The sequence below is a fragment of the Cibotium barometz genome, chromosome 19, assembly GCF_041138505.1.
Source record: "Cibotium barometz isolate CiBa-2024 chromosome 19, ASM4113850v1, whole genome shotgun sequence".
Classification (NCBI taxonomy): domain Eukaryota; kingdom Viridiplantae; phylum Streptophyta; class Polypodiopsida; order Cyatheales; family Cibotiaceae; genus Cibotium; species Cibotium barometz.
In genome coordinates, this window is record NC_141064.1 from 5,013,102 (window position 1) to 5,038,646 (window position 25,545).

Here is a 25,545-nt window from a genome sequence, read left to right on the forward strand (position 1 = left end):
TTTACAAAAACCGGAAAAGACAGGGAAGATAGCACTATCCTTTGAAACTTCTTGAATAGTAATTTACAGTGTCTTCCATGTAATTTAAGTGCTAGCTTCTTAATCTCGCACAAATAATGTGTAGATGAAAGGGATTGATAAGCATGACTTGAGTGTGTAAGGCACTTGACTTAGATCATTCATAATTCTTTCCACTCGGCACAGAAATTTGGTAGGTTCCTTGGAGTTTCATTTCGAGCATGCCATGCTCTAAATCCTACTCAAATTGCCATGAATTGTGATTTTCGAAGGGTGTTGATGATAAAACCACGCCCATGACACTTCATGAGGATGCGCCTAGCCTTTTTTTTTTTTTTAAACAACACACCATTGTTCATGCAGATATATTAACCAACCTAAAGGATCTGGTAAAAAGGACATAACCTTAGGCTAGGTACCACACTAAACACCACAGTTGGTAAGTTGTCATTACAATGCATATACAAAATGCAGTGTTTAACAGAAGTTACAAGCTTTGCCTTCTACAAAAACACACACACACACACAGTAAAACTTGCCTTCTTAACAGCCCCAAGATGAATCTGCTCAAGGCGAATCATGCGAGTTTTTGAATAGGCTCCAAAGCATTGAAGCCCACCCCCCCCCCCCCCGGCCCTCACTTGTGCGGCAGGCGCTCACGAACATCCGTGTGTCCGAATTTCACTTTCATAGTAAAGACCTGCACATGCACCTGCCGCTATTTGTGAAACATGTTAGACGAATCAATGCAAACCCCCCAAGTTCTTGAAAAATAAGTAGAGCACACCCAGTAAAAATGCTGACACTATATATTGTTGGAATTGTTACCTCGAATTTTATTAGATCCGCTACACCTTGCATCTCTTCCAAACATCTTCCCGGTCCTTGAAATTTTCCTTATGTGGGTAGATCTTAACCTCATACAGTTTAGGCCAATCTTTACCAGTTACTGTGCAGACCATACCCAAATTAATAATATCCTCACTTCTAAGAAAAGCCTTCTTATCAGCTAGGTGGATTTCATATATCTTTTCTAATGTGTATATATATACACACCCCCTATATAATATATGTTATATGTGTATGTATATATAGAGAGAGACACAAACACACACCAACACATAAATATAATATTATCTACCATGTGCGCGCACACACACCCTATACAATATATGTTATACACGTATGTGTGTATGTATATCTATACATACACATACATATATACATGTTTATGTATGTATGTATTTATTTATTTATACATATACCTAACAATGTGTATGTAGACATATACAGTGTGAAATATAAAGACAGAGAGAGAGAGAGAAAAGAATGTCTACCGAAGGCCAAACTAACCCATGAGACCAAGACTCAATACAAAGACCATCATGAAAGTCTCCGACCAAATATATCTCGTCAACTCAAAAACAAGAGAAAAGTCTAATCATTTAGTAGTAGAACATCTAGGCTTTTAAGATGAATATGCAAAACGGCTCACCTCCTCTAATTTGTAAAAGACTAAATAAGTAGACGAAATGCACACACAGGTGATATCATAAATCTTTCAACTTCAATATCAAACTGGTTAGGGGAAAAACTTACCAAATATGCTGTTGTTATCTCGATTCCAAGCTATGCCATTTAATACATCGATATACTACAAAGGAAAAAACAAACTCCCGTTTCAAAGACTTCTCTTTCTACATCTCATCGATTTGTATCTTAGTGATTCTGTTTTAAGAGATCAACATCATATAGCACGCACTGAAACCACTTTCACTCCACCCCCACTCCCTTTTCAAGCAACATGAAAATATACCTTGTCCCCACGAGCAATGAGGTCACTCCTGCGCAGAGATTGAAAGCATACTTCAGCCTTACTTCTAAGACATACGTTGAAGCTAGATTGCATCTTGAACGTAGAATGATTACCGCAACTTGTGCAGAAGAATCCAACCAAGAACTCGTCCATTTGTCGGAGAGATCCTAACAATACAGTCTTTCTGCAAAAGTAAAAAATTGTTCAGTTGTATTATTTTGTAAAAGAGCAGTCAACTTCAGTGCAATCTGACTTAGGCAATTTTACTCATCGTAATGGTCAATCCATATTACCATCCACACATTGGCCCACAGCTCATCATCAATGTATTCCAGCTCATTAAGCAGAGCAACCTCTTTTTCCCGATCCTTCACTATAAATCTTCTTTCTTCTGCATACCAAAACACACTTATGAGAGACCTTCATGACAGTGTTTTCTTCTTGGGTTCAAAGTTGCCTATAACATTATTTCTCCCTTTGCTCTGTAACTCACCAATAAGCAGATTTAAGGTTTGTCTCTACCAACAGCCTGTGGTATGCATGGTAGGGGGTTCTTGTCTGCATGCTTGCAGCCTGTTACAGAATTGTCTCTCTCTAATATTTGACATCTAAATTTTTTGTGCTTTATTACCTTTTGCGAGAGTAAAAACTTACAAAAAAATCTTCCGTGTTTTGCATTCTTCCCCAACCCCGCATCTGTGGCTCAAACGGACAGGCTCTAATAGAACCTCCCCCTGCTCTCTCTCTCTCTCTCTCTCTCTCTCTCTCTCTCTCTCTCTCTAACATAGCACTTTGTGAAGGCTCCCCCAGCCTGTAAATCGATTGTACGAGGGCAAGACATCGGCCATTGATAAGGCTAAGACCTCCTTAAGCAGATTCAACACATTATCATCAAAGTCACATACAAAACTGAAATTTAGTCGGACGTGCTCGCTGAAGCCTTCGCCCCTCACCCTGCTCGAGCTGCCGCCTGCTTGCACCCCCCCTCCCCGCCCTCGTGACTTAGCCTCTCCCCGCCTGCTCGCACCCCCCCTCCGCGCCCCTGTGTTTCTCGCGCCCCCCGCCCTCCCTGTCACGCCCGTCACCCCAGCCTCCTTCGCGCCCCCCGCTCCCCCCCTTCCTCCACGTCCCGCCCCCCCTGCCTGCCCCCGCCCTACCCCCCCCCCCCCCCCCCCCTTCGCGCTTTCCCCGGCCCCCCTTTCGTTCCCCGCTGCCCCCCCCCCCTTTTCGCCTCTGCCTTCCGCCTCTTTTTTCGCCTCTGCCTTTCTTGTTTCTTTCTTTTTTTTTTCGCCCCCCTCTGTCTTCCGCCCCTTCCCCTCTGTCTTCCACCCCCCCCCCCCCCTTTGTTTTTCCGCCCTTCCCTCACTTCCCATCCCCGCTCCGTTTTTTCGTGCAGCTTGGCTCTTGCAAGACCCCCCATTTATCGCTTCGCCTTCGACTCAGCTTCAGACTCTGATGGAGGTTCCTCCCGCCCCACCTCAGAGGGACTCTTCCGCAGCCCCCTTGCCCGCCCCTAAGGATACCCCCATCAAGCTTTCTCTTTCGCCAGAAGAGGAAGCGAGCCTCACCGCAGAGGTGGAACGCCTCCAAGCACATTCCACCATCTACCGTATAGTTGGCACTCGCCCCAGCAGAGGGGAGATCCGGGATCTTCTCCAAGCCCGCCTTCTTGCAGATGTGGGCAAGATCCTGGACCTTCAGTTACTGGGCCGCGGACACTACCAGATTGAGTTCGAGACAGCCCAGAGCGTGGCCCAGGTCCTAGCCATGAGTCCCCTTGACATCAGGGGCACTCGGGCCTTTTTCAGACCTTGGCAGCATGGTTTCGACCCAGCAGCAGTCGAGCAGGGAGAGCGCCTATTCCATGTTACAGTTTGCTTTCTTGGACTTCGCCCGCGAGTACCTTCCGCTCCTTTCTAGGATAGGATCATTGGTGGGCTCGGTGCTTGAGACTAGCCCCATAGCAGCTTCAGTGGTGGCTAGAGCAGCTGGCCTGCCTTCGGTCAGAGTTTTGGTTCCTGACATCTCCTCCATTCCGAAGGTCATTCAGTTACCTAGGATAGGGGGGGGATGGATCGATCAGAGAGTGGAGTTTTCGGGGCTCCCGAACCAGTGTTTTATATGCAGGCAGATCGGCCACCTGGCCAAGGCCTGCCCTCGCAGGAGACCCCGACCTTCACTGCAGCAGCAGAACCCTGATGGCCCGCCCACAAATGCGGCTCAGCAGGCAGCCTCCGGGACGCCTGCTCAGCCCACAGAGACCTCGGATTGGCAGCCTGGACAGGGGCGCCGTAGAGGGAGACAGCCACAGCAGCATGCCCAGAGACCGATGCAACAGCAATCACAGCCTCAGCATCACTGGGTTCCAGTGAGGAACAGCTTTGCTCCCCTCCAGGAGGAGACCCCAGCGCAGACTGAGGATCAGGAGATGCCAGCACCCCCTCCTTCGCCCCCACCCCCCCCCTCCCCCGTCCCCCCCTCCTGCCTCGCTTCCACCTTCGCCTCCTCCCGTTCCCGCTCCCGCTTTTTCAGCGGCTCTTTCCCCACCCCCTTCTCCCCCTCCGCTCGCCTCAGCTCCCCGGGAGACACTGGCAGTACCCTGGCGCTCACCTCCAGTCCGGCGGGCACTGAGCACCGACCTTGCTCAAGCACCGCAGAGGAGACCTACCATGCCGATTCGTGCTTCACGGATATCCTCTATCCGCAGTCGGCTCAGTAGTCTCGACACTAGACAGCACTCGGAGGCTTTCGACTACTCCTTCACACGCCTTTTTGGAGCGGAGGGCCCCCATGAGCCAACACCCATCAGAGTTCATGTGGTGATACCTCCGGCCCGAGGGGAGGAGGCACTTGTGGCCTTCTCCTTCCCTCTTTGCGGCACTAGCGACCGGGAGTGGACTCTGGATCTCGCTCTTAGTATTTTGAAGACTCAAACAATTGAGTTTTCTCACCATGTGAGCGATTTGGAGATGACAGATGTGATAGGCCGACTCTGGGAGTTGGCACATTTCTTTGATACCGGGAGTGCAGATGCCTCCGGGATTCGACATTTGGTGGTTTGCATAGTGGCAGACCTAGCACGAGACCCTAGCTATGTATGCATACATGAGGTTTCTCTCTCCGAGCGGGAGGCAATCGCTATGGGACAGCCACTGGCGCCTGGTCCGAGACTCTTCCAGCACACCGGGTGGGCAGATTCGTAGCCGCTCGGTGGGGATTACTCTCCATCCAAGCCGCTTGCGAAGGCCCGCCGTGTGGCTGAGACAGCCTCCACCTCAGCAGGTCATCCATGAGGATCAGCTCATGGAATGTACAGGGCCTTGGCGGCGCACACTATGTACACTATCGTGGTTGCTTGAGGCAGGAGCTTCAGAGATGCCTGGTTGGGGGCAGTATTGATATTCTGATGATGCAGGAGCACCATTTGAGTGAGGGCAGGATTCGGAGATATGGTTCGGTGATACCTTGTAGATGGGAAACATTTTGGTCTGCAGGTTTTGGCCCCCTGGGTGGGCAGGGAGGAGTATGTATGGTCATTGCGGATGTATGGCGGCAGGCCATTGTGGATCGCGGGGTCATTGTGCCTGGTAGAGCACAGTATGTTATTCTGAGGATGCACGATGAGCACTTTGGTGTGCTCAATGTCTATGCGCCCAACCATGCTAGTGCTAGAGCAGAGTTCTGGACCCTGGTTACAGATGCATTGCCCGAGGCTGCACATTGGTGTGTTGGGGGAGACTTCAACATGCTTGAGGACCCGGCCGATAGGGTGGGAGGCAGTCGTGTTACAGTGCACGGCACGGAGCTTGCAGCTTGGGAGCGATTTTGTATAACACTGCGGATCACTTATGCATGGCAGCATGAGGCTTTCTCCCGTTCTCAGGACAGTCTTAGTTTTTCTCGGTCGGATCGCCGACAGGAAGGGACTAATCTATCACGGATTGATCGCTTCTATGTGGGCGACAAGTTCAGGGAGCGTGGTGGCTCCCTTGGCATTCTCACTGGCACCTCTTTTTCAGACCATGCGCCAGTTATTTTGACACTGGAGGAGAGGACACGGGAGACCAGCTTGCAGCTGAGGATCCCAGAGAGGATACTTACAGATCCCAGTCTTTCTGAGGACATTGAGAGGATGTGGATGATAGCCAGAGCTCTCACCTGGATGCAGCAGGCCAGTGTGCCCAGGGACTCATCGAGCTCAGCACTTTTTTGCACGCTACAGCCTTGACACGGCTGGGAGAGACTCGAGAGCGGGAGCGTCGCTTGAGACGTAGCCTTGCTTCGCTCCAGCGCCTTCAGGAGCAGCAGCCTACATGTGAGTGGGTGGCGACCCAGCTGAGCCAGGCATGCCCGGAGGTTAGAGAGGCAGAGGAGCAGAGACATGATTTCTACTATCATCGCCAGGCCTCTCAATGGACGCAGCTTGGTGATAGAGTGACTAGGGAGTTTTTTGAGATCACCGGACCCCGCCATGCTCGAGCAGGAGTACGCCAGCTCAAGAGGCAGGACGGATCGTTAGCCACTGAGCCCGGGGAGATTAGAGCCATTGCCACTGAGTTCTATAGAGACCTGCTTTCAGCGGAGCCAGCCACGGAGGCACGTGATGCTTGCAGACAGACTGTGTGGGCCCATGTGCAGAGGAGGGTCACAGATCGTATGCGCACAGTTTTGGGGGAGCCCCTTTCAGAGGATGAGCTTGTTGAGGCTTTGAGGGTCCTTCCGCGTCATAGTTGCCCTGGGGAGGACGGATTGACGCCTACCTTCTTTATGCGTTATTGGGACCTTTTGGGGCCAGGCATTCGCAGGGGCTTTCAGTATGTTTTGGACACTAGGGTGATGCCACAGAGCTTTTCAGAGGGCTTGATCTTTCTTATCCCCAAGGGGGAGGGAGTGTCAGATGATATTCGGCATTGGAGGCCTATTACGATCCTCAATACTGTCTACAAGGTCCTAGCAAAGGCCTTGAGTTTGAAGATCCAGCCCTTCCTTGGGAAGTTGATTCATGCTACCCAGACAGGATTCGTCAAGGAGCGCAGTATCCTTGACAACATTTTCACCTTTTGGGAGGCGACGGCCCGAGCTAGATTTCTCGGTGAGGACTTGGTCGTGATGCTTCTCGATTTTGAGAAGGCATACGATAGAGTCGATTGGGGTTTCCTAGAGGGCACTATGCTTCACTTGGGTTTTGAGCCAGATTGGATTCGAGGAGTGGCGGCTCTATATTCCACAGCTCATAGCCAGGTGTTGATGGCAAGAGGACGGGGGCCGAGTTTTGAGTTGACCAGATCAGTTCGTCAGGGATGCCCTCTCGCCCTGATCCTTTTTCTCTTCTTTGCAGAGGCTATGAGCATGTATCTGACAGCAGAGGAGGTTGGTTTGGGGGGACTCCAGCTTCCAGTCCGTGGTGAGGGCCTGCTCAATTCTGAGTTTGCTGATGACAGGGGATTGTTTTTGCATGGCCAATCTACAGAGGGCAGAGCAGTCGCCACAGGTTTTTGGTGTGGCTTTGGGAGCATTGATCAATTGGCACAAGACAGTGGCTTTTTGGATCAGCGCTCCCGCTCCGGCATGGAGCCTAGACCCGGGTTTTAGATGGATTCCTCCTGGCACAGCAGTATGGTATCTGGGATGCCAGATTGGACTTGATTTGTCACCTGAGCAGCAGATCGCCCCGCTTTCTGAGCATTCGGAAGAAGCTTTTATATTGGAGTACAGTTCGGCTATCCTTGGCTGGGAGAGTGGTGGTGACAAATCAGGTGCTTTTAACGCGTCATGGGAGACGTCCGTCCGTCCCCGTCGCTGTTCTGTCCCGATTCGACGTCCCCGCATTCCAAGCAGACGTCCCTTCCGTCCCCTGTGACTATGCTCTGAACCCAACCGTGATCTCTTTGATGCATCACCTCTATCCTCACTAGCCCCAATATCCTCAAGCACAGCCCCACAGCCGTGTCCTGCCAGTTGCTGTCTTTTCCATTCTCACAGCTCGACTTTGATGTTTGCAGACACAAGTTTGCATGCACCAATGCCTTCCCCAGTTAAACCTTTGAAATGGACCTTAACACGGATTATGGATCCTCCTGAGCAAACTCGGCAAAAATTGCATTTCCACTTTTGTATGCCCAAACCACCATATTTAGATACAAGAGTGACATGGGCCCACATGGCATCCTTAGTGCGAGGCATCTTGACAAAAGCAAGGCTAGATTGGCACCCTGGCATGAAAACCCCCAAATTTCAAAATCTGTGTTTTTTGCAAAATCGAGGAAAAAAAGCACAAATCAACACAACCAACCTGAGAGATGGTGGGCACGGAACCTCGGAAGTGCGGGAGGAGCTGGTAGGGGCTGATTTGTGCAAGGTAAGAGCTCTTTCAATCTGTTTCACAGTCCCCTATAGACGTTTTTTTGAAAAACGTGCTCTCTAGATAAAAAAAAATTTCGACCAGTCTTAGGCCTAAGATCCTCCCGTAGTTCCCATTTTTCACCGCCCATAGGCACATTTTTATCTATCACTTAGCTATATAATTGTACCCAGCTATTACCCTTTTACATGTAGTTCATTTCATTTTTGTACTATCTAGGATGAAATATATCATGGAAACATTGTACCACTTCTGTCTTCCACCACAGAGATCCACATATACCTAGCCCAATGGACAACCCTGTGGGCAATCACCATATATTTCCCTCTATGAGAACATCATGGAATACTCAAGATTGGGTAACAACCTCCTACTAGGAGACTTCAATCCAAGGATGGAGAACTATCAGGTTCACTTACTAAGATCCCATTTTGATGCAAAAGCTAAACTCTAGGGACATAGAGGTGCAAAGGATCTCACAGGACCAAGGGCCCACCACAACTTTTGACAAACCTTTCCTTGATATGGGGCTGCCCGGACTCATTATATATAACTGAACAGCTAAATAAATCTCTTCTGGCGGCCTCACTTGCTTCCCATATGGTGGAGGATCAAGCATAGTGAACTACTTGATGAGATCCCTAGCTTTGGCAACCCGCATCCAGTACTTCACCCCCCAACCCCCTGGTGCCAACCATACTTATCTCTATTTTACCTCCTCTCTCTCTCTCTCTCTCTCTCTCTCTCTCTCTCTCTCTCTCCTCTGCTCTGTGAATGGATGTTAAAGATCTCACCAAATAAAGGTATAACGAAGGCCCTGATGTGTGTTACCACGATCAACCTTAGTGCATGTAACACTGGTATCAGAGCATCAAGTTGGTGACCCGACTCGGCAACCTAAAGAAGTAAGAGCATCCGGTGGATGTAAAACTGCGGTCCGGAAAAAGACCCAGGCCTCCACCATGTCAAGTGTTACGACCCTGTGTTTTTCTCTGGACAACAAACAGATTGGTACGGGCACGCGATGGACAGTGTGAACGGCATCAATTTGGATATGAAAAGGAAACCCATATGGGTGGCCAGCCCAAGTGTAAAGGGGGACAAAAGGATTTTTTTAATTTTTTTTTCAAAAAGAGACTTCTATTAAGTATGAGAAAAACATACAACAATCACAGCTATAAGCCGGAAAAGAATAGAATCACCCCAATATGTAAGGTGATTTCAACCATTGAGGATCATCATGATGCCATGTAAGACCTCTGGTACTAAAGGAAAAGAAGATGCCATGGTCCCATTCCCGCATAAATATCACACGCTTTGCCTGCGTAGAACGAGAGGGCCCCTGAATGCGAGCCCAAGTAGCCATAAGAGTGTGGATGATATCACCCCATATAGTACTAATGCACTAATACCCAAAAATCTGGACACCCTCAATAGCCTCTGTGCAAGGTTTTTAAATCTTTTAAGGCTTAAAATAATATTATTATATTTGGAAGCATGCGTTTTGCTAATTTTGCTTTTGGCATTTTGGAGAAAAGCAAAGAGAATCGCATCTTTAAAAAGGGCAAAGGGTGGCAGATTCTAAAGCAGAGTCGTCGTGTGGTAGCGCGAGCCCATCCCCTTGGAGCAGGCCACGTGTGGGCGCCAGGCGAGCTGCAGCAAGCAACTAGCGCCAGGCGGCTGCGCGTATGGGCTACAGCCAGCAATACGGGCGCCAAGCAGGAGACTCTCTGAAGCCAGTCGGGCAGCCAGCAACGGGCATTAGGCGGGAGACTCTCTGCAGCCAGTCAGGCAACCAGGCGGGCGTCAGGTGGGAGACTCTTTGCAGCCAGGTCGGGCAACCAAGTGGGTGTCAGGCCACGTGTGGGTGCTGGCAACTGCGAGTGTGGAAGCAGCCAGCGCAGGCATAACAAGGCGATTGGTGGGAATACTCAAGCGCCCAGCTGAACGGTTCTCTCTCTCTATCTTTTGGAAGGGGCGGAGGACTGCAGGCGGCCACAGAGGCGCAGGGCTGAATAGCACGCTTGACTCTATCTCTCTCTTGGAAGGAGGCAAGCTGAAGGAGGCGCCGAGGGGCTAATAGCCAAGAGACCTTTTTCTTTCTCTCTCTCATCGTGGAATGAAGGCCTTGTTTTACGAGACTGGGATACAGAGGATCAAGTTAAGATGCACAGGATGATGTTCTTGGAAGAGATGTGTTGTTACTCTTCGTCTTGGACTTATGTGTATTTAGGGATTGCTTGACACGTCCTCTATCTTTCTCTCTTTGGGTTTTGGCATCCGTACTTGGATGGTATATCTGTCATGGAAACAGGACATTGGTTTTCGAGAGGAAACAGGACTTTGGTTTCGAGGATCATGTGGAAAGCATGTCTCTGGATTCATGTGAACAGGTTGTAGTTTTCTCGAGGTTACAACGCAGGTTTTGGGTGCCTGAGGATGTATCAGATGAGGCTCAGACGGAAGTAGAGGAACTTGATGAGGTTCTTATTCGTGAGCAGATACTGGCACATAAGGAAAGAAAGGTACAAGGTAAAGTTTCCCGTCGCTATCTTGTGAAGTTCAAGAACTGTTCACCGGTGGATGCGAAGTGGATGGAGAAGAGTGACTTAGCAAATTCACCTCAGGAATTGCAGCTTTATCTTGATGCCTTTGAGTTTGGGCCAACTCTTGTTATGGCTCATTCAGGTTCAGCAGAGCATGGGTCTAGAGCATTGCCTGATGCTCAAGAGGGGGGTAGCACCTCCGCTCCCTTGTTACAGACAGGCTCAGTTTTTCATCTAGGAGTCACTTGGTGACATCTTTGTATTCATCCAAAGGTATTGAGGCTGACAGTACATCTGCTTATGGGACTTCTATGATATTGTCTACTAGTCACATGAGATGGTAAAGTTGGATATGGTTCACAGTCGGCCGCACCATGAACTATAACTGCAACTATGGAAAACTCTTTCTACATCTATGGGTAACAGAAATGGTTTTTGCCTTTGGAACTAAGGTATGATTGAGGAAGATTGGGACATTAATCTGTCATATGGTTCTGGATGTTCTTGACCACAGGATTGGTCAATTGGATATTGAGATGATGCTATTTGTGGAATTGATCTCCTTTGGAATGGCACGGTTTGGTTGAGCTCAAAGTCTGCGGCAACCTGAGCTAACACTTCGAGACTCTATGAAGGGCATAAGTCTTGCGAGCAGTCCTAGAGATGGTTTGGTTCATGGATATATGAATCGAACTCTATTTGTGCATACACTTTTTGAGGTGTTATTGTATTCTGGTGCCATTGGATCCTGCTACTCATTGAGAATACATTGAGTGGTGTGATGCATGTATATTGGTATGATACATCAAGTACTTTATTATGGTCATGGATGCATCACTGAGTGTGACTCCTGCGGGATAGCCATGGGACATATGTGGGAAGTACTTCGTGGATGTACTGTTTGGTTGCATTGAGTGCTTTCATATGCTCATGTTGTACCTCCAATCATGGATGCCCATGGGTGTAAGGCTTGCGAGCAACCCTGAGACTGTAATTTTGGAGTGGCTAGAGCATCTTGAGGAGCATATTGTTTGCAAATGCATATATGTGTCATGCATATGTTTGTCATATGTAGAATGATGCATGGTTTTGTTTTTGGCTAACACAGGTTACGTGTTTCCACTTGCCTTATTGTCCAGGATGATTGTTTCATCACCCAGATGCACTTGAGGGCCATTGCTTTTGTCATATGGGGACTCTTTCTACATTGGATGCTTACTATGTCCAATCGAGGACGCTTCCTATTTTTCAAGAGGGGGGTATGTTACGACCCTGTATTTTTCTCTGGACAACAAGCAAATGGGCACGGGCACGAGATGGACAGTGTGAACGGCATCAGTTTGGATATGAAAAGGAAACCCATATGGGTGGCCAGCCCAAGTGTGAAGGGGGACAAAAGGATTTTAAAGTTTCTAAGGTTTTTAAATCTTCGAAGGCTTAAAATAATATTATTATGTTTGGAAGCATGCGTTTTGCTAATTTTGCTTTTGGCGTTTTGGAGAAAAGCGAAGAGAATCGCATCTTTAAAAAGGGCGAAGGGTGGCGGATTCTGAAGCAGAGTCGTCGTGTGGTAGCGCGGTGCATCCCCTTGGAACAAGCCACGTGTGGGCGCCAGGCGAGCTGCAGCCAGCAACGAGCACCAGGCGGCTGCGCATATGGGCTACAGCCAACAACGGGCACCAGGCAGGAGACTCTCTGCAGGCCAGTCGGGCAGCCAGCAACGGGCATTAGGCGGGAGACTCTCTGCAGTCAGGCAGGCAGCCAAGCGGGCGTTAGGTGGGAGACTCTTTGCAGCCAGGTGGGCGTCAGGCCACGTGCGGGTGCTGGCGGCTGTGAGTGTGGAAGTAGCCAACGCAGGCATAACAAGGCGACTGGCGGGAATACTGAAGTGCACAGCTGAACGGTTCTCTCTCTCTATCTTTTGGAAGGGGCGGAGGCAGCAGGCGGCCGCAGAGGCGCAAGGCCAAACAGCACGCTTGACTCTATCTCTCTCTTGGAAGGAGGCGAGCTGAAGGAGGCGCCGAGGGGCTAACAGCCAAGAGACCTTTTTCTTTCTCTCTCTCATCGTGGATTGCAGGCCATGTTTTACGAGATTGGGATACAGAGGATCAAGTTAAGATGCACAGGATGATGTTCTTGGAAGAGATGTGTTGTTACTCTTCGTCTTGGACTAATGTGTGTTCAGGGATTGCTTGACACGTCCTCTATCTTTCTCTCTTTGGGTTTTGGCAACCATGCTTGGATGGTATATCTGTCATGGAAACATGACATTGGTTTTCGAGAGGAAACAGGACTTTGGTTTCGAGGAAACACGCCTATGGTTTATGGGATACAGGTCTTTGGTTTATCGGATACAGGTCTTTGGTTTCATGTGGAAAGCATGTCTCTGGATTCATGTGAACAGGTTGTAGTTTTCTTGAGGTTACATGCAAGCTGTGACTATAGGGAAGGACATATGGTTTGGTATAGCCCTACTGCTGTTTGGGAAAGGGTTTGAGGGATCCATGGTAGCGATGGAGAAGACCTTTTTTAAGCAGGGAGGTGTTGTACAGGTGTTTCTTCTCTATGGAATGTTTTGCTGTAATAACGAGAATTCTTATTTGGAAGTCCTGGGTGAAACTATAAGGGATCCTATTGGTAGAGGATTCTACAGTTGTAGTTTGTACTCAAATTTTGATCAAGTAAAGAAATACCGCAAGGGGCGCCACTGCGTTTTGGGACCAATCGGTGTCCTTGTACTATTTGCGGGAGCACTCTTGCTCCCCCTGTTTGTTTCCTTTTCCAAGTCCCCATGGGTGATGAAGTGTTTTGTGTGCTAGTGTTTGTTTCACCGCTCGTCAGATTTCTGAAGGCCGGTTTCATCGATAGAGACATCACATCAAGAAGAAAGCCAACAAGAAGTTATGGAGGCACAAAGCTTCCAAAGTAACACACCAAAATAAAGTACACTTCCACCAAGCACAGAAGAGCTTCTGAGAACAATGGTGGAGCAAATAAATTCATTGAAGATGCAGTTTGCCCCAGAAAAAGAGAAGCCCGAAAATTGCCTCTCAGATTTGGCAAAAATGTTCTTCGGTATGGAGGAACAAAGAAGAAAAGACGATGAAAGATGTGAAAGCTGAAGAAGAAAAAAGTAAAGAAGAACAGAGACGTGCGGAGGAACAAAGGGATAAGGAAGCCACACGCAAGTACGAGGAAGACCAGCACCATCGAGAAGAAGTCGACCGAGAGTTCCAGCAAATCCTCAACTAGGAGGCTATGCAAATCCAGCAGACGATGGCACATATTCTTGCATCCCTCCCCAAGATGGCTCCAAATACCTCATTCTCCACCACCCCTACCACCACCGTCGTACGAACTTCTCCTAACTTTAGAAAGTATCATGGCAAGTGTAATCATGATACTGTTACTCAATTCATTCATCAATTTGAAGCACATTTTCCTTTAGCTCAAATTACAGATCCACAAGGCAAAGTCCATGTGGTAGCACCCCAACTCACTGGGGAAGTTGTTACTTGGTGGCAACATTGGTCACGTTACTTGGTGGCAGCATTGGTCACAACTTCACACATATCCCTTCACGAGCCAATTCAAATTTGATTGGGCTACTTTTGTGCCTGACCTCAAGGCTCGTTTTCTTTCTCCACAATATATGACAATCGTGAGGACGAGTTTTACAAACTCACTTAGAATGGTTCTCCTATATTGACCTATTCCAACAAGGTCATTACCATGGCCTAACAGTTAGGTATATCAGAAGAAGACAAGTTAAAGCAATTCATTAGCGGTTTAGACACAAACATTAGGTACCCGGTTAGGAATTTTGAGCCTCAGACCTATGCATGGGCACTGTCCCTCGCTCAAAATCAAGAACTGATGCTGAACGGAGGTAAGCCCAAGCAAGTACAATCTAACCCTAATCCCTAGCAGCACTCACCCTAATCCCTAGCAGCACTCATCTATCCAGCAATCATCTACCCAGGGTAAGGGGGGCTCATAACAGCAAAGACCAAAAAGACCAAACGAAAAATTCTCATGATCAATCGGGCAATAAGAAAGATTCCACGCCCAAGAAGACTCCTGAGGAAAAAGCTAAGGAGGGCATCACTGGAGGTTACCTCCAACCAGATGAATAGACACGATACAAGGCAAAGAACCGTTGTTTCTTCTGCCACACGGTGGGACACTGTGATATGCAGCGAAAGTCTTTGTATTGGTTGATCCTGTCACACAAATGCTCACACCGTCTTCTATATCCTGAGTTTCGTGAGTTTAGCAATCCATTTCATTATTTCAAACTTTAAAGAGATGAGAGAGAGAGATATGAGAACTGTACACCAGATTGGGTCCCGAATTACCCACTGAAGGGCCCCCTATCCTGGTAACGAGATAGTATTTGCTTTATTACTTTAGAGAGAATGACTTTGGACTGTAGATAAGCCAAACGCAAGATCTCGGAGGATCGGAGAGCGGCTGATCTGTACACTGCTGTAGAAACACCTCGATGACTTGATCTCGAGCCTATGCACTCTTCCCAAGGGCATGAGGAAGGGCTGCACACCTGAGGCTCAAAGAAGAAGAAGGTGGACTGTTCTACACACTGTTAGAATGCTGAAAACACATATGAATGCTGTGTTACCTTCACCAGATGACTGCTGAATGTGTGGTTGATGCACAGAAGGCTGGACACTGATGCAAACAACAGTTTCAGGGCTGGAAACTGCTGTAGACTGAACCTTCAAGGCTGGAATCTGGTGTGGACAGAAACGCTGAGCTGTAGAGAGGCTGTGGACTGAAACGCTGAGCTGTAGAGAGGCTGTGGACTGAAACGCATGAGCAAACAGAGAACTGCAGGGCTGCTGTATGGCTGGAACAGAAACGCTGAAGACCTGCTGTACGGCTGTGCAAAAACGCAGAGATGATGGCTGATTGCTGGCGTTAATCTATGCTGAACTGTGGGCTGAACTGTGGGCCTGAACTGATGCTGAATTCAGGGCTGAAAGAGGCTGAAGGCAGGCACCTAGGGCTGGGCTGAAGCTATGGATCTCAAGGGGCTGGAGAAGAAAGCTTATGGGCACTAGGGCTGGATTAGTCTTGGACTGAAAGCAAGAAAGAGGAGAGCTCTTAGCACAATGAAGACTGAATTCAATCATACCTCCAAACTGTTGGAAGATTTGACTCCACCTGGCCTGTCGATCACTCCACTGGGCACTTGGCATAGTCTGAAGCCACTTAAGTGCTTGGTGGTCTGTTTTCACTGTGAAAGCCTGTCCATAAAGAAAAGGCTTCCAATGTTTGAGCGCTGTGATCACACCCAAAAGCTCTTTGTCATATACCGAATAATTCTTTTCGGCGACATCCAACTTTCTGCTGTAATATGCCATAGGTCTATTGTCCTGCTGGAGGACGGCACCTATGGCTACATTGCTGGCATCGGTGATGACCTCGAAAGGTTTGTCCCATGATGCTAACTTTAATACAGGTGCTTCTGATGCAGCTTTCTGGAGTGCACGGAATGCATCAAGTGCCTTACTTGTAACTGAGACTTTCTGCTTGCGAGTCTTCACCCCCTTGAGCAAGTCGGTAAGAGGTGCTGCAAGGTTGGAAAACTGATGGACATGTGTGCTATAGGCCTGACAAAGACCTACGAATGAACGGATTTCTTGGGCGGTCTTAGGAATATCCCAATCTAAGATCTCCTGAACCTTTGATGGGTCCAGTCTAATCCCATCGGAACCGATTATGTAGCCCAAATACTGAACTTCCTTAACACCAAAGATAGACTTTTTGGCGTTTATGTAGAGCTGATTATCTCGCAAAAGTTGCAAGACTTTCTCCACATCTTTCTCATGCTTCTCCGCAGTGGCTGAGAAGACTAGTATGTCATCAAGGAATATGAAAACACACTTCCCAATATGGACTGCAAAAATCCTAGACATCATCTTATTGAACGTTGCGGGTGCATTTGTAAGCCCAAAAGGCATGACTACGAACTCGTAGTGACCACGCTCTGTCCTGAAAGCTGTTTTTGGAATGTCAGCTTCAAAAATGCGGACCTGATGGTAACCACTCTTGAGGTCGATCTTAGTGAAAAACTTAGCACCGTCTAAACGCTCCAAAATGTACTCTATCTTGGGCATAGGAAACTTATTCTTGATAGTGAGTTTGTTTAATGCCCTGTAGTCTACACAAAGGCGTGCAGACTTGTCCTTCTTTTGGACAAATAGGATAGGTGCAGCAAATGGGGAGGAAGAAGGCCGAATGAATCCGGCTCGGAGAAGCTCAGATAACTGCTTCTCCAACTCGCCCTCTAAAGTCTTGGAAAGACGATAGGGAAACCTGCTAGGAGGATCTGATCCAGGGACCAAATCAATGTGATGGTCCTCAAGGCGAGAGGGTGGGAGACTGGGCGGGAGATCGTCCCTAAGCATAATGTCCTGGTGTCTGGATAGGAGGTCTGCTAACTGAGGGACTAAAGATGTAAGGGATGCTACTAATGAGGGAGGGGCTGTTTTTGAGCACGAACATACAGGAGTGCTCCTTCTGCTCCCTTGCGGATAGCTCGTCTGGCCTGGAGATGTGAAATCAATGGGATGCCAAGAATGCTTCTATCCCCACGAATCATGACAGGCTCAGGAAAACCTTTACAAATAGTAAAAGTGTCCTGTCCCCAATTGGGAATAGGCTCATACTGACGGAACCACTGAATTCCTAAGATCATGTCACACCCTAACAGAGGGGAGACGATGAAATCTCGTTGAAATGAGGCCTTCTGAACTGCAAAGGCAAATTGCTGTGCCTTCTGGGAAATGTGGGTGCGAAGACCAGGTGTAAACCCGTCCACATCCAGATGATATGGGACTAATGTGCAGTTCAATTTATTAGCCAACTGGGGAGAGATGGCGTCTTCAGAACTGCCCATATCGAAAGGACTACAAACTGTCGGCCCTGGGCAGAGCCATAAGCTCGGATAAGGCTCTTCTGAGCAGCATCGCTCTCACCCTCCTGCTTAGCATCAAATACCACGGATGGCATAGGATGCATGGAAGGTAAAAGTTGAACTGCATTTGAGGTAGTAGGCGGGGTTGGAGGAGCTGGGGAGGCTGTGGCAACTGTGGCAGAAGGAGCTTTGGCAGCTTGTGCCGCTTGCAATTTGTGGCAATCCTTCTTACCATGCCCTATAATATGACAGAAAAAACATCTATTTTCTGACTGGTACTTCCTTTGCTCCTCTGGAGGAAGATAACCTCCAGTAATGCCTGCTTTAGCCTTTTCATCAGGGTTTTCTTAGATTCTTTATCCTTCTTACCCCCTGAACTAGAGCTATTACTGCTGTCCTTCTTAGCATCTTTAGAAGATGCGTTACCTTTCCCTGTCTGTGCAGCTGATTGCTGCTGCTGCGGGGGTTTGGTACTGGACTGAGATGTCTGCTTGGGCTTGCCCCCGTTGAGCTTCATTTCTTCATTCTGAGCAAGAGTCAGAGCCCGGTCATATGTACTTGGTTCAAAGTTACGAACTGTGAACCGAATGTTGGAGTCCAATCCACGAATGAATTGCTCCATCTTGGCCTGCTCAGATAACCCTAACTGCTGTGCTAAAGTAATAACCTTACCGGAAAACTGAAGCACTGGGGAACCATTCTGTCTGAGTCCATAGAACTCGTCTTTCAGACCGGTCATGTACTGGGACGGGAGAAATCTGGTCTTCAGGTCATGGACAAAGATGTCCCAGTCAAAGGCTGTGACACCTGTGGCCTGGTCAATATGAATACTAGACCAATGCTGCCACCAAGTGACTGCCTCACCAGTGAGATGGGGAGCCGCTAAGTGGACTTTGTCTTGTGGGTCTGTGATCTTAGCTAATGGAAAATGAGCATTATACTGATGAATAAATTGATTAACTGAAGAATGATCACACTTACCATCATACTTGCTGAAATTCGGTTGACTGCGAATGATGGTGGTTGATGCTGCTGCGAGATGCTGGCTGGTGACACCTATGACTGGGGAGACTAAGGAGAGCTGCTGATACCTCAAGTGTATGGCCACCTTTTCCCGTTGGTGTTCGAGTAACATACGTTCTCGATCAAGCTCACGTTGGTGTTCCCGAGCGGCGAGTTCAACCTGACGCCGGTCTTCGTCGATCTTGCATTGGGCTTCCTCATAGTCCCGTCTTTCTTCTTTTTCTCTTCTCCTTCGCGCCTCGTCCTCCTTTGTTGTTCCATCTGAAAGAAGAGGGAGATGTAGTCGGGTGCTGCTGGAGGTGTAGAAGGACGTGCTGCTGCTGCCTCCAAGAGTTGGAGACGCTCCATGAGTAGCTGGTTCTGAGCTCTTAGAAGAGCTATGGTGTCTGCTGTAGGCGGAAGAACAAGGTCTCCTTCGGGAGAGACGTCTTCCGGCTGATGAGTACTCTCTCTTGTAGACATGATGCTGAAGTCGGTGGTCGTGCCGGAACGCAATCTAACCATCCGAGGATGCCCCCACGCTAGGATACGGTGTGTGTGGACTATCTGAATCTGATACCAATGTGATATGCAACGGAAGTCTTTGTATTGGTTGATCCTGTCACACAAATGCTCACACCGTCTTCTGTATCCTGAGTTTCGTGAGTTTAGCAATCCATTTCATTACTTCAAACTTTAAAGAGATGAGAGAGAGAGATATGAGAACTGTACACCAGATTGGGTCCCGAATTACCCACTGAAGGGCCCCCTATCCCGATAACGAGATAGTATTTGCTTTATTACTTTAGAGAGAATGACTTTGGACTGTAGATAAGCCAAACGTAAGATCTCGGAGGATCGGAGAGCGGCTGATCTGTACACTGCTGTAGAAACACCTCGATGACTTGATCTCGAGCCTATGCACTCTTCCCAAGGGCATGAGGAAGGGCTGCACACCTGAGGCTCAAAGAAGAAGAAGGTGGACTGTTCTACACACTGTTAGAATGCTGAAAACACATATGAATGCTGTGTTACCTTCACCAGATGACTGCTGAATGTGTGGTTGATGCACAGAAGGCTGGACACTGATGCAAACAACAGTTTCAGGGCTGGAAACTGCTGTAGACTGAACCTTCAAGGCTGGAATCTGCTGTGGACAGAAACGCTGAACTGTAGAGAGGCTGTGGACTGAAACGCTGAGCTGTAGAGAGGCTGTGGACTGAAACGCATGAGCAAACAGAGGACTGCAGGGCTGCTGTACGGCTGGAACAGAAACGCTTAACACCTGCTGTACGGCTGTGCAAAAACGCAGAGATGATGGCTGATTGCTGGCGTTAATCTATGCTGAACTGTGGGCTGAACTGTGGGCCTGAACTGATGCTGAATTCAGGGCTGAAAGAGGCTGAAGGCAAGCACCTAGGGCTGGGCTGAAGCTATGGATCTCAAGGGGCTGGAGAAGAAAGCTTATGGGCACTAGGGCTGGATTAGTCTTGGGCTGAAAGCAAGAAAGAGGGGAGCTCTTAGCACAATGAAGACTGAATGAGGAAAAGAGGCTCTAGGCAAGCCTATTTATACTAACTGGAGGTTGGTCATTTAATGAAGTTAATATTTATAAATGCCCAATAATGCAAATAATGATAAATAAATACTAATAAATATGGGAAAAACACCAGATAAATCCCAGTAAATTCCCTAAGGCTTTGGGGATGTTCTAAATGATGCACAGGCATATGTATGCATATTATGCAAGATGCAGAGTGCTTTCTGATGCAAACCCTAAGGCTTCTACTGACTCTACATGCATGAATGATTCTCTCCAAGTGGGTTAAGGGACTTGACTGACTGACTGACCCACTAAGGCTGAGGAATGACCTACGTAGCTCGCGCCTGACTTATCCTGGACTGAGGATGTACAATGGGGTCACGGCGTACAACAAATATCATCCTACTGGGTTCTAAAACTGTACAAATGTTGCACTTCTGATGATGAGCCATCTTGTCACCATGCACTGAGTGCAGAGTGCATGTGACAGACACAGGAAGAAGGATTGCACTAAGTGGCAGGCTGAAAAGTCTGCCAAGGCACCCACTTCCATAGTAGCGACCTAGCATCCCCATCCACACCTGCAATGTCGTTCCACTATTGCCTACTTTGAATTCAGTGCCACTAGTGGTATTTCATGATAAGCAAGAGAGTGAGGCTGTTGGACAGAAGAACGCTCTCATCCGTGCCTATGGCACTGTGAGGGGACAACAGTTCATTGTCCTCTTCGACATGGGCAGTTCTAAGGATGTCATCTCTCCGCAGTTGGGCAAAAAAAATGAGCTGCACCTTGGTTCCTCATCATCTAGATGTGGACAGGTTTACACCTGGTCTATGTACACACCTCTCAGAAAGCTCAACAGTTTGAGTTTCAAGTTCAAAAGGGAACATTCCAGCACGATTTCATTATTTCCCCTCTTTTAGTGTGTGACATGATCCTTAGGATCCAATGGTTCACACCCTATGCACCCATTCCTGATTGGAGGCAAGACACTTTCACTATTGTTGAAGGTTTTCTTGAGCCCATCATGATTCACGAGGATCGGAGCATTCTTGGAATACCACTCATTTCCCACATTGAACCCAACGAGCCATCAAAAAAGGAGAAGTGTGTGCGTTGATTTATGTCTACTCTCAATCTAATGCAGTTTAGACCACCCGTAGTGGAGCAGAGAATGGCTAGTCTCCTGTCTTCGTATAGCAACATTATGTTTCGAGATGACCTCCCACCCAATCTCCCACCCAATAGACCTGAGAACCATCACATAGAGTTGATTCCTCGTTCAGAGCCTTCCCAGCAAGTTTCCCTACCCCTTTTCTAAGGCATTGGAGAGCGAGCTAGAGTAGCAGTTATCCCAGCTACTCCAGTCTGGATTTATCCGGCCTTCCTTCTCTCCATTTGCCGCTCCCATCCTGTTTGTCCAAAAGAAAGATAAGACCGCACGCTTATGTGTGAACTATAGGTTGACAAATAAGCTAACAATTAAGAATAGATTCCCCATGCCCAAAATAGAGTACATCCTAGAGTGACTCAATTGTGCTAAAATATTCTCTAAGATAGATCCTAAGAGTGGCTACCATCAGGTTCGGATCTTTGAGGTCAACATTCCCAAGACCCCCTTCAAGGCCAAGCACAGCTACTATGAATTTATGGTGACACCTTTTGGACTCACCAATGCACCAGCAACGTTAAACAAGATGATGTCGGAATCTCATTGGCAAATGCGTCTTCATCTTTCTAGATGACATCCTTATCTTCTCAGGGATTGTAGAGCAGCATGAGAGTGATGTGACAAAAGTTTTACAACTCTTGCAGAACAATGAGTTGTTTATCAATGCCAAGAAGAGTGAGTTTGGAGAACTGGAAATACATTACCTAGGATACATCATTAGCTCATCAAGTATTAGCCTCGATCTTGAAAAGATATAGGCCATACTCAGTTGGGATACTCCCTAGACAACCTAGGAAATCCGCTCATTTGTGGGTCTTTGTTAGGCCTACGGCACACATATGGATAAGTTTTTTGATCTTACAACACCTCTCACTGACTTGCTAAAGGACACGAAGACTCATCGCCAAAATTATCCGTTACGGGCACGGCTTTAGAGGCATTCCAAGCATTGAAGAAAGTTGCCTCTGAGTCACCAGTCTTAAAGTTCGTATCATGGGATGATCCTTTCAAGGTGATTACCAATGCCAGTAACCTAAACATTGGTGCTGTTTCACAGCAAGATGGTAGGCCAGTGGCTTATTATAGCCACAAGTTGAATACCGCCAAAAAGAATTATTCGGTAAATGACAAAGAGCTTTTGGAGTGATGACCGCACTTAAACATTGGAAACACTTCCTTTACGGAAGAGATTTCATAGTTAAGACAGATCGCCAAGCACTTAAATGGTTGCAAACCATGCCCAATGCCCAATGGAGTGACAGGCAGTCCAGATGGAATCGATTGCTCCAACAATTTGGGAGAATGATTGAATATGTCCCCTGTAAGAATAACCCCGTTGCTGATGCTCTCAGTCAAGAGGCACAATTCAAACATTGCGGGAGTCTATTGTGCTGGAAATTCAAGGCAAAGACTTGGAAAGCATGAAAGGCACAGTATCCGGATTCGGAAGGACTCAGTATCAAGTCCTTCTCCATGATGCCCATGATTCTCTTGTCAAAGGTCATAGGGGTATCAACAATATCCTGGAGAAGTTAGAGAGGTTATTTTATTGGCCCAAAATGCGACGGGCTGTCTACCAACACGTCCAAGTATGCCAGATATGTCAAAAAGTAAAATTTCCACATATGAAACAGGCAAGGTGTCACTATTTGGCCACCCAACTGGTCCACTTGTGCTTTCTCATTATGTATGTACATTGGATTGGTATCCATGACAGTTTCATATGATGGGGATTGATGCCACTCATGTGATTCTGTGGACTTGGCTTTCCATTGGGACTTGTGCCTATGAGTAAATGCTCGGAAACGCCTAGACGATTGGTGTTCCATTGGGTCTGGTACCTCGTGTACTTACTTGGAACACGTCTATTTAGGTATAGTCTCATAAACGGGGATTGTCCATACCAATGTTGCATTGCATAACATCTTTATGTACTTGTCTACAAATTGAATTTGCATGCTGTCTTCATGCATGCTTGACCAATGTGTAGTTCAAGGTAAGAGGATGCCCACCCATGAACTGTGCATATGAAACTGTCTGCTGACATGGTTATGTGGCATGTGACAGGTGGTAAGTATTAGTCAAAACCTAGCCTTAGAAACTAGCAGTAATTTATAAGCGAGTGTGTACACACTTTATTAAGTTTTGGACGACCAAAACTCACTTATAAATTATGACTAGCCCTGTGTTCGCACACACTGATGTCCCAAAGTGGACAAAACTCAATGCCCAACGCCCAGACCTTATCCCCTTTGTTCAAAGACAACAACCAACCATGTGTCCATCCCAGCTTGCACCACAAGCCACTTTTCCTCATGACACCCACGGTGGACATATCATCTCTCTTCCTTCTCTCTCTAGAAGTTAGCACCCTCCTTCATGAGCCTCTTTGGCTGTATTTTCTGTACTTTCTCCTTCCCAACTCCATATCTAAGCTTGCTAGTGTGTTTTCCAAACTTCCAAGAGTATTTCCAAGTGGTGTTCACTCTCCTACACACTCCCAATGACTGAAATTCAGTAAGATAGCTCTTATATTTGCTGTAATTTCTGGTCTTTTGGCTGAAAACCCTAATTTCAGCATTCTTTTCTCAAGTTGAACCATAGGGGAAGCTTTTCCAAGATTTCCTTCATCCTCTTGAAGAATTTTATCACAAAGGATCGCGACAGATTGAGGATTTCAACACTCCAGACGCTCCCATCGCGAAGACTTCCGCTGTCATCGACTCTAATTGCAATTGGTAAGCTTTAATGCTTAATTATGGAAGCAAGTAGCAGAAAGGAGGAGCAAGACTCCATGTTCACATACCTTGTGTAGTGTTCTCTTGTCCTACGTGCTCTCTTGCAGATTGTTTCAACCATGTGTTGGTGGAACAATAGAGAGTAGATGGTAGGGAACATGGGCACTTGAGAGGGTAGTGGGAGTTGCAAATCTTCACCGACAACCGTATTGTTTGCAATACTATATTCATATGCATTGGTATGGAAATCTGATCAGAAATGCCCATGACACTATGTACTTGATGTTCCCAAGATTAATATACTTGTCCGTTAAATCTTGAGGTATTTAAGTGTATTGATTAGCATCGTGTTCAACCAAGCATTCCACACAACCGGATGGAATTACATTGGTATCAGAGCATATGGTTCTCTTTCATTTCTATCATGAAAGACATCACCGTGAACACTAGCTATCTCTACACTTAGAGCACTATGGATAGCCGTAGAGTGAACATTGAAGATGCCAACACAAGAGGCGGAGACAATGAAATGCATGCTTCCAATGTTTTACAAGAAGACCAAACTCATGTGTATACCAAGGAACAAGAACATATGGGACAACCGTCCCATGGTAAAGTGAAAATGCAAGAAGAAGAGTCCATAATCTTAAGGGCTAAACTTACGCGTATGGAGGCTCTTATGTAGCATACGCCAAGCTAGGACCGTGTGAAACAACAAGGCCTTCTTTAAATCTGAGTTTAGTGAGTCTTTAGCAATCCTTTAAATAGCATACATGAATCTGAAAGATGTAGTCGAGAGACAACACCAGATGGGGTCCCAAATTACCCACTCAAGGGCCAGCTACTCTATGCTTGACCACATCTTCACCCTTTGAGCCATCATCGAGGGGGGCAGAGCACACCATCAGAGGATCTATTGCTCCTTTGTGGACTTCCACAAGGCTTTTGATACTGTTCCCGGGGCCGCACTACTCTAGTGTCTAGAGGAGATCGGCGCTCCATCCGACATGATTTGGAGCATCATCGCTCTTTATGAGTCAGTCATAGGACGGGTGAGAGCCCCAAGAGGGATGTCACAGGAGATCTCTAGTACTATTGAGGTGAAAAAGGCTGCCCTTTATCACCCACTCTCTTTGGCCTTTACATTGATGAGATCTCGAGCTTCATTGATAGATTAGGTGGGCCAAAAGCTCCACTTGCAAGCATACTCATTCCCCTCCTATTCTATGCCGATGACATTGTGCTCATATCAGATTCTCTATAGGTTTTCTGTACACAACCAGATCTCACTGTTAACCTTGGTAAAACCAAGGTCATGGTTTCCAACACCTCCTGCCCCTCACATCCAAATTGAGCTTCACGTATAGGGGAGCCCCGGTGGATATTGTCCCATCATGTGTACCTCAGAG

The 25,545-nt window shown here is 47.3% G+C and overlaps 1 protein-coding gene across 9 annotated transcripts in view; it reads right to left on the bottom strand.

The window, feature by feature from the left end:
* Positions 1–402: 402 nt before the first annotated feature.
* LOC147628129 (glutaminyl-peptide cyclotransferase-like) overlaps positions 403–25,545 on the bottom strand; it is a 55,621-nt gene continuing 30,478 nt past the window's right edge. For 5 of the 9 annotated variants that reach the window (XM_086813154.1, XM_086813158.1, XM_086813163.1 and 2 more), the window contains exons 8-13: positions 2,128–2,225; positions 1,948–2,018; positions 1,835–1,862; positions 1,618–1,672; positions 847–967; positions 403–736 (exon numbers count right to left, since the gene is read on the bottom strand). In XM_086813154.1, the coding sequence (XP_086669280.1) occupies positions 867–967; positions 1,618–1,672; positions 1,835–1,862; positions 1,948–2,018; positions 2,128–2,225 (353 nt within the window). In that variant the 3' untranslated portion in view covers positions 403–736; positions 847–866. The remainder of the gene's footprint in view (positions 737–846; positions 968–1,617; positions 1,673–1,834; positions 1,863–1,947; positions 2,019–2,127; positions 2,226–25,545) is intronic. The other 4 variants (XM_086813156.1, XM_086813159.1, XM_086813155.1 and 1 more) reach the window with 3 other exon arrangements.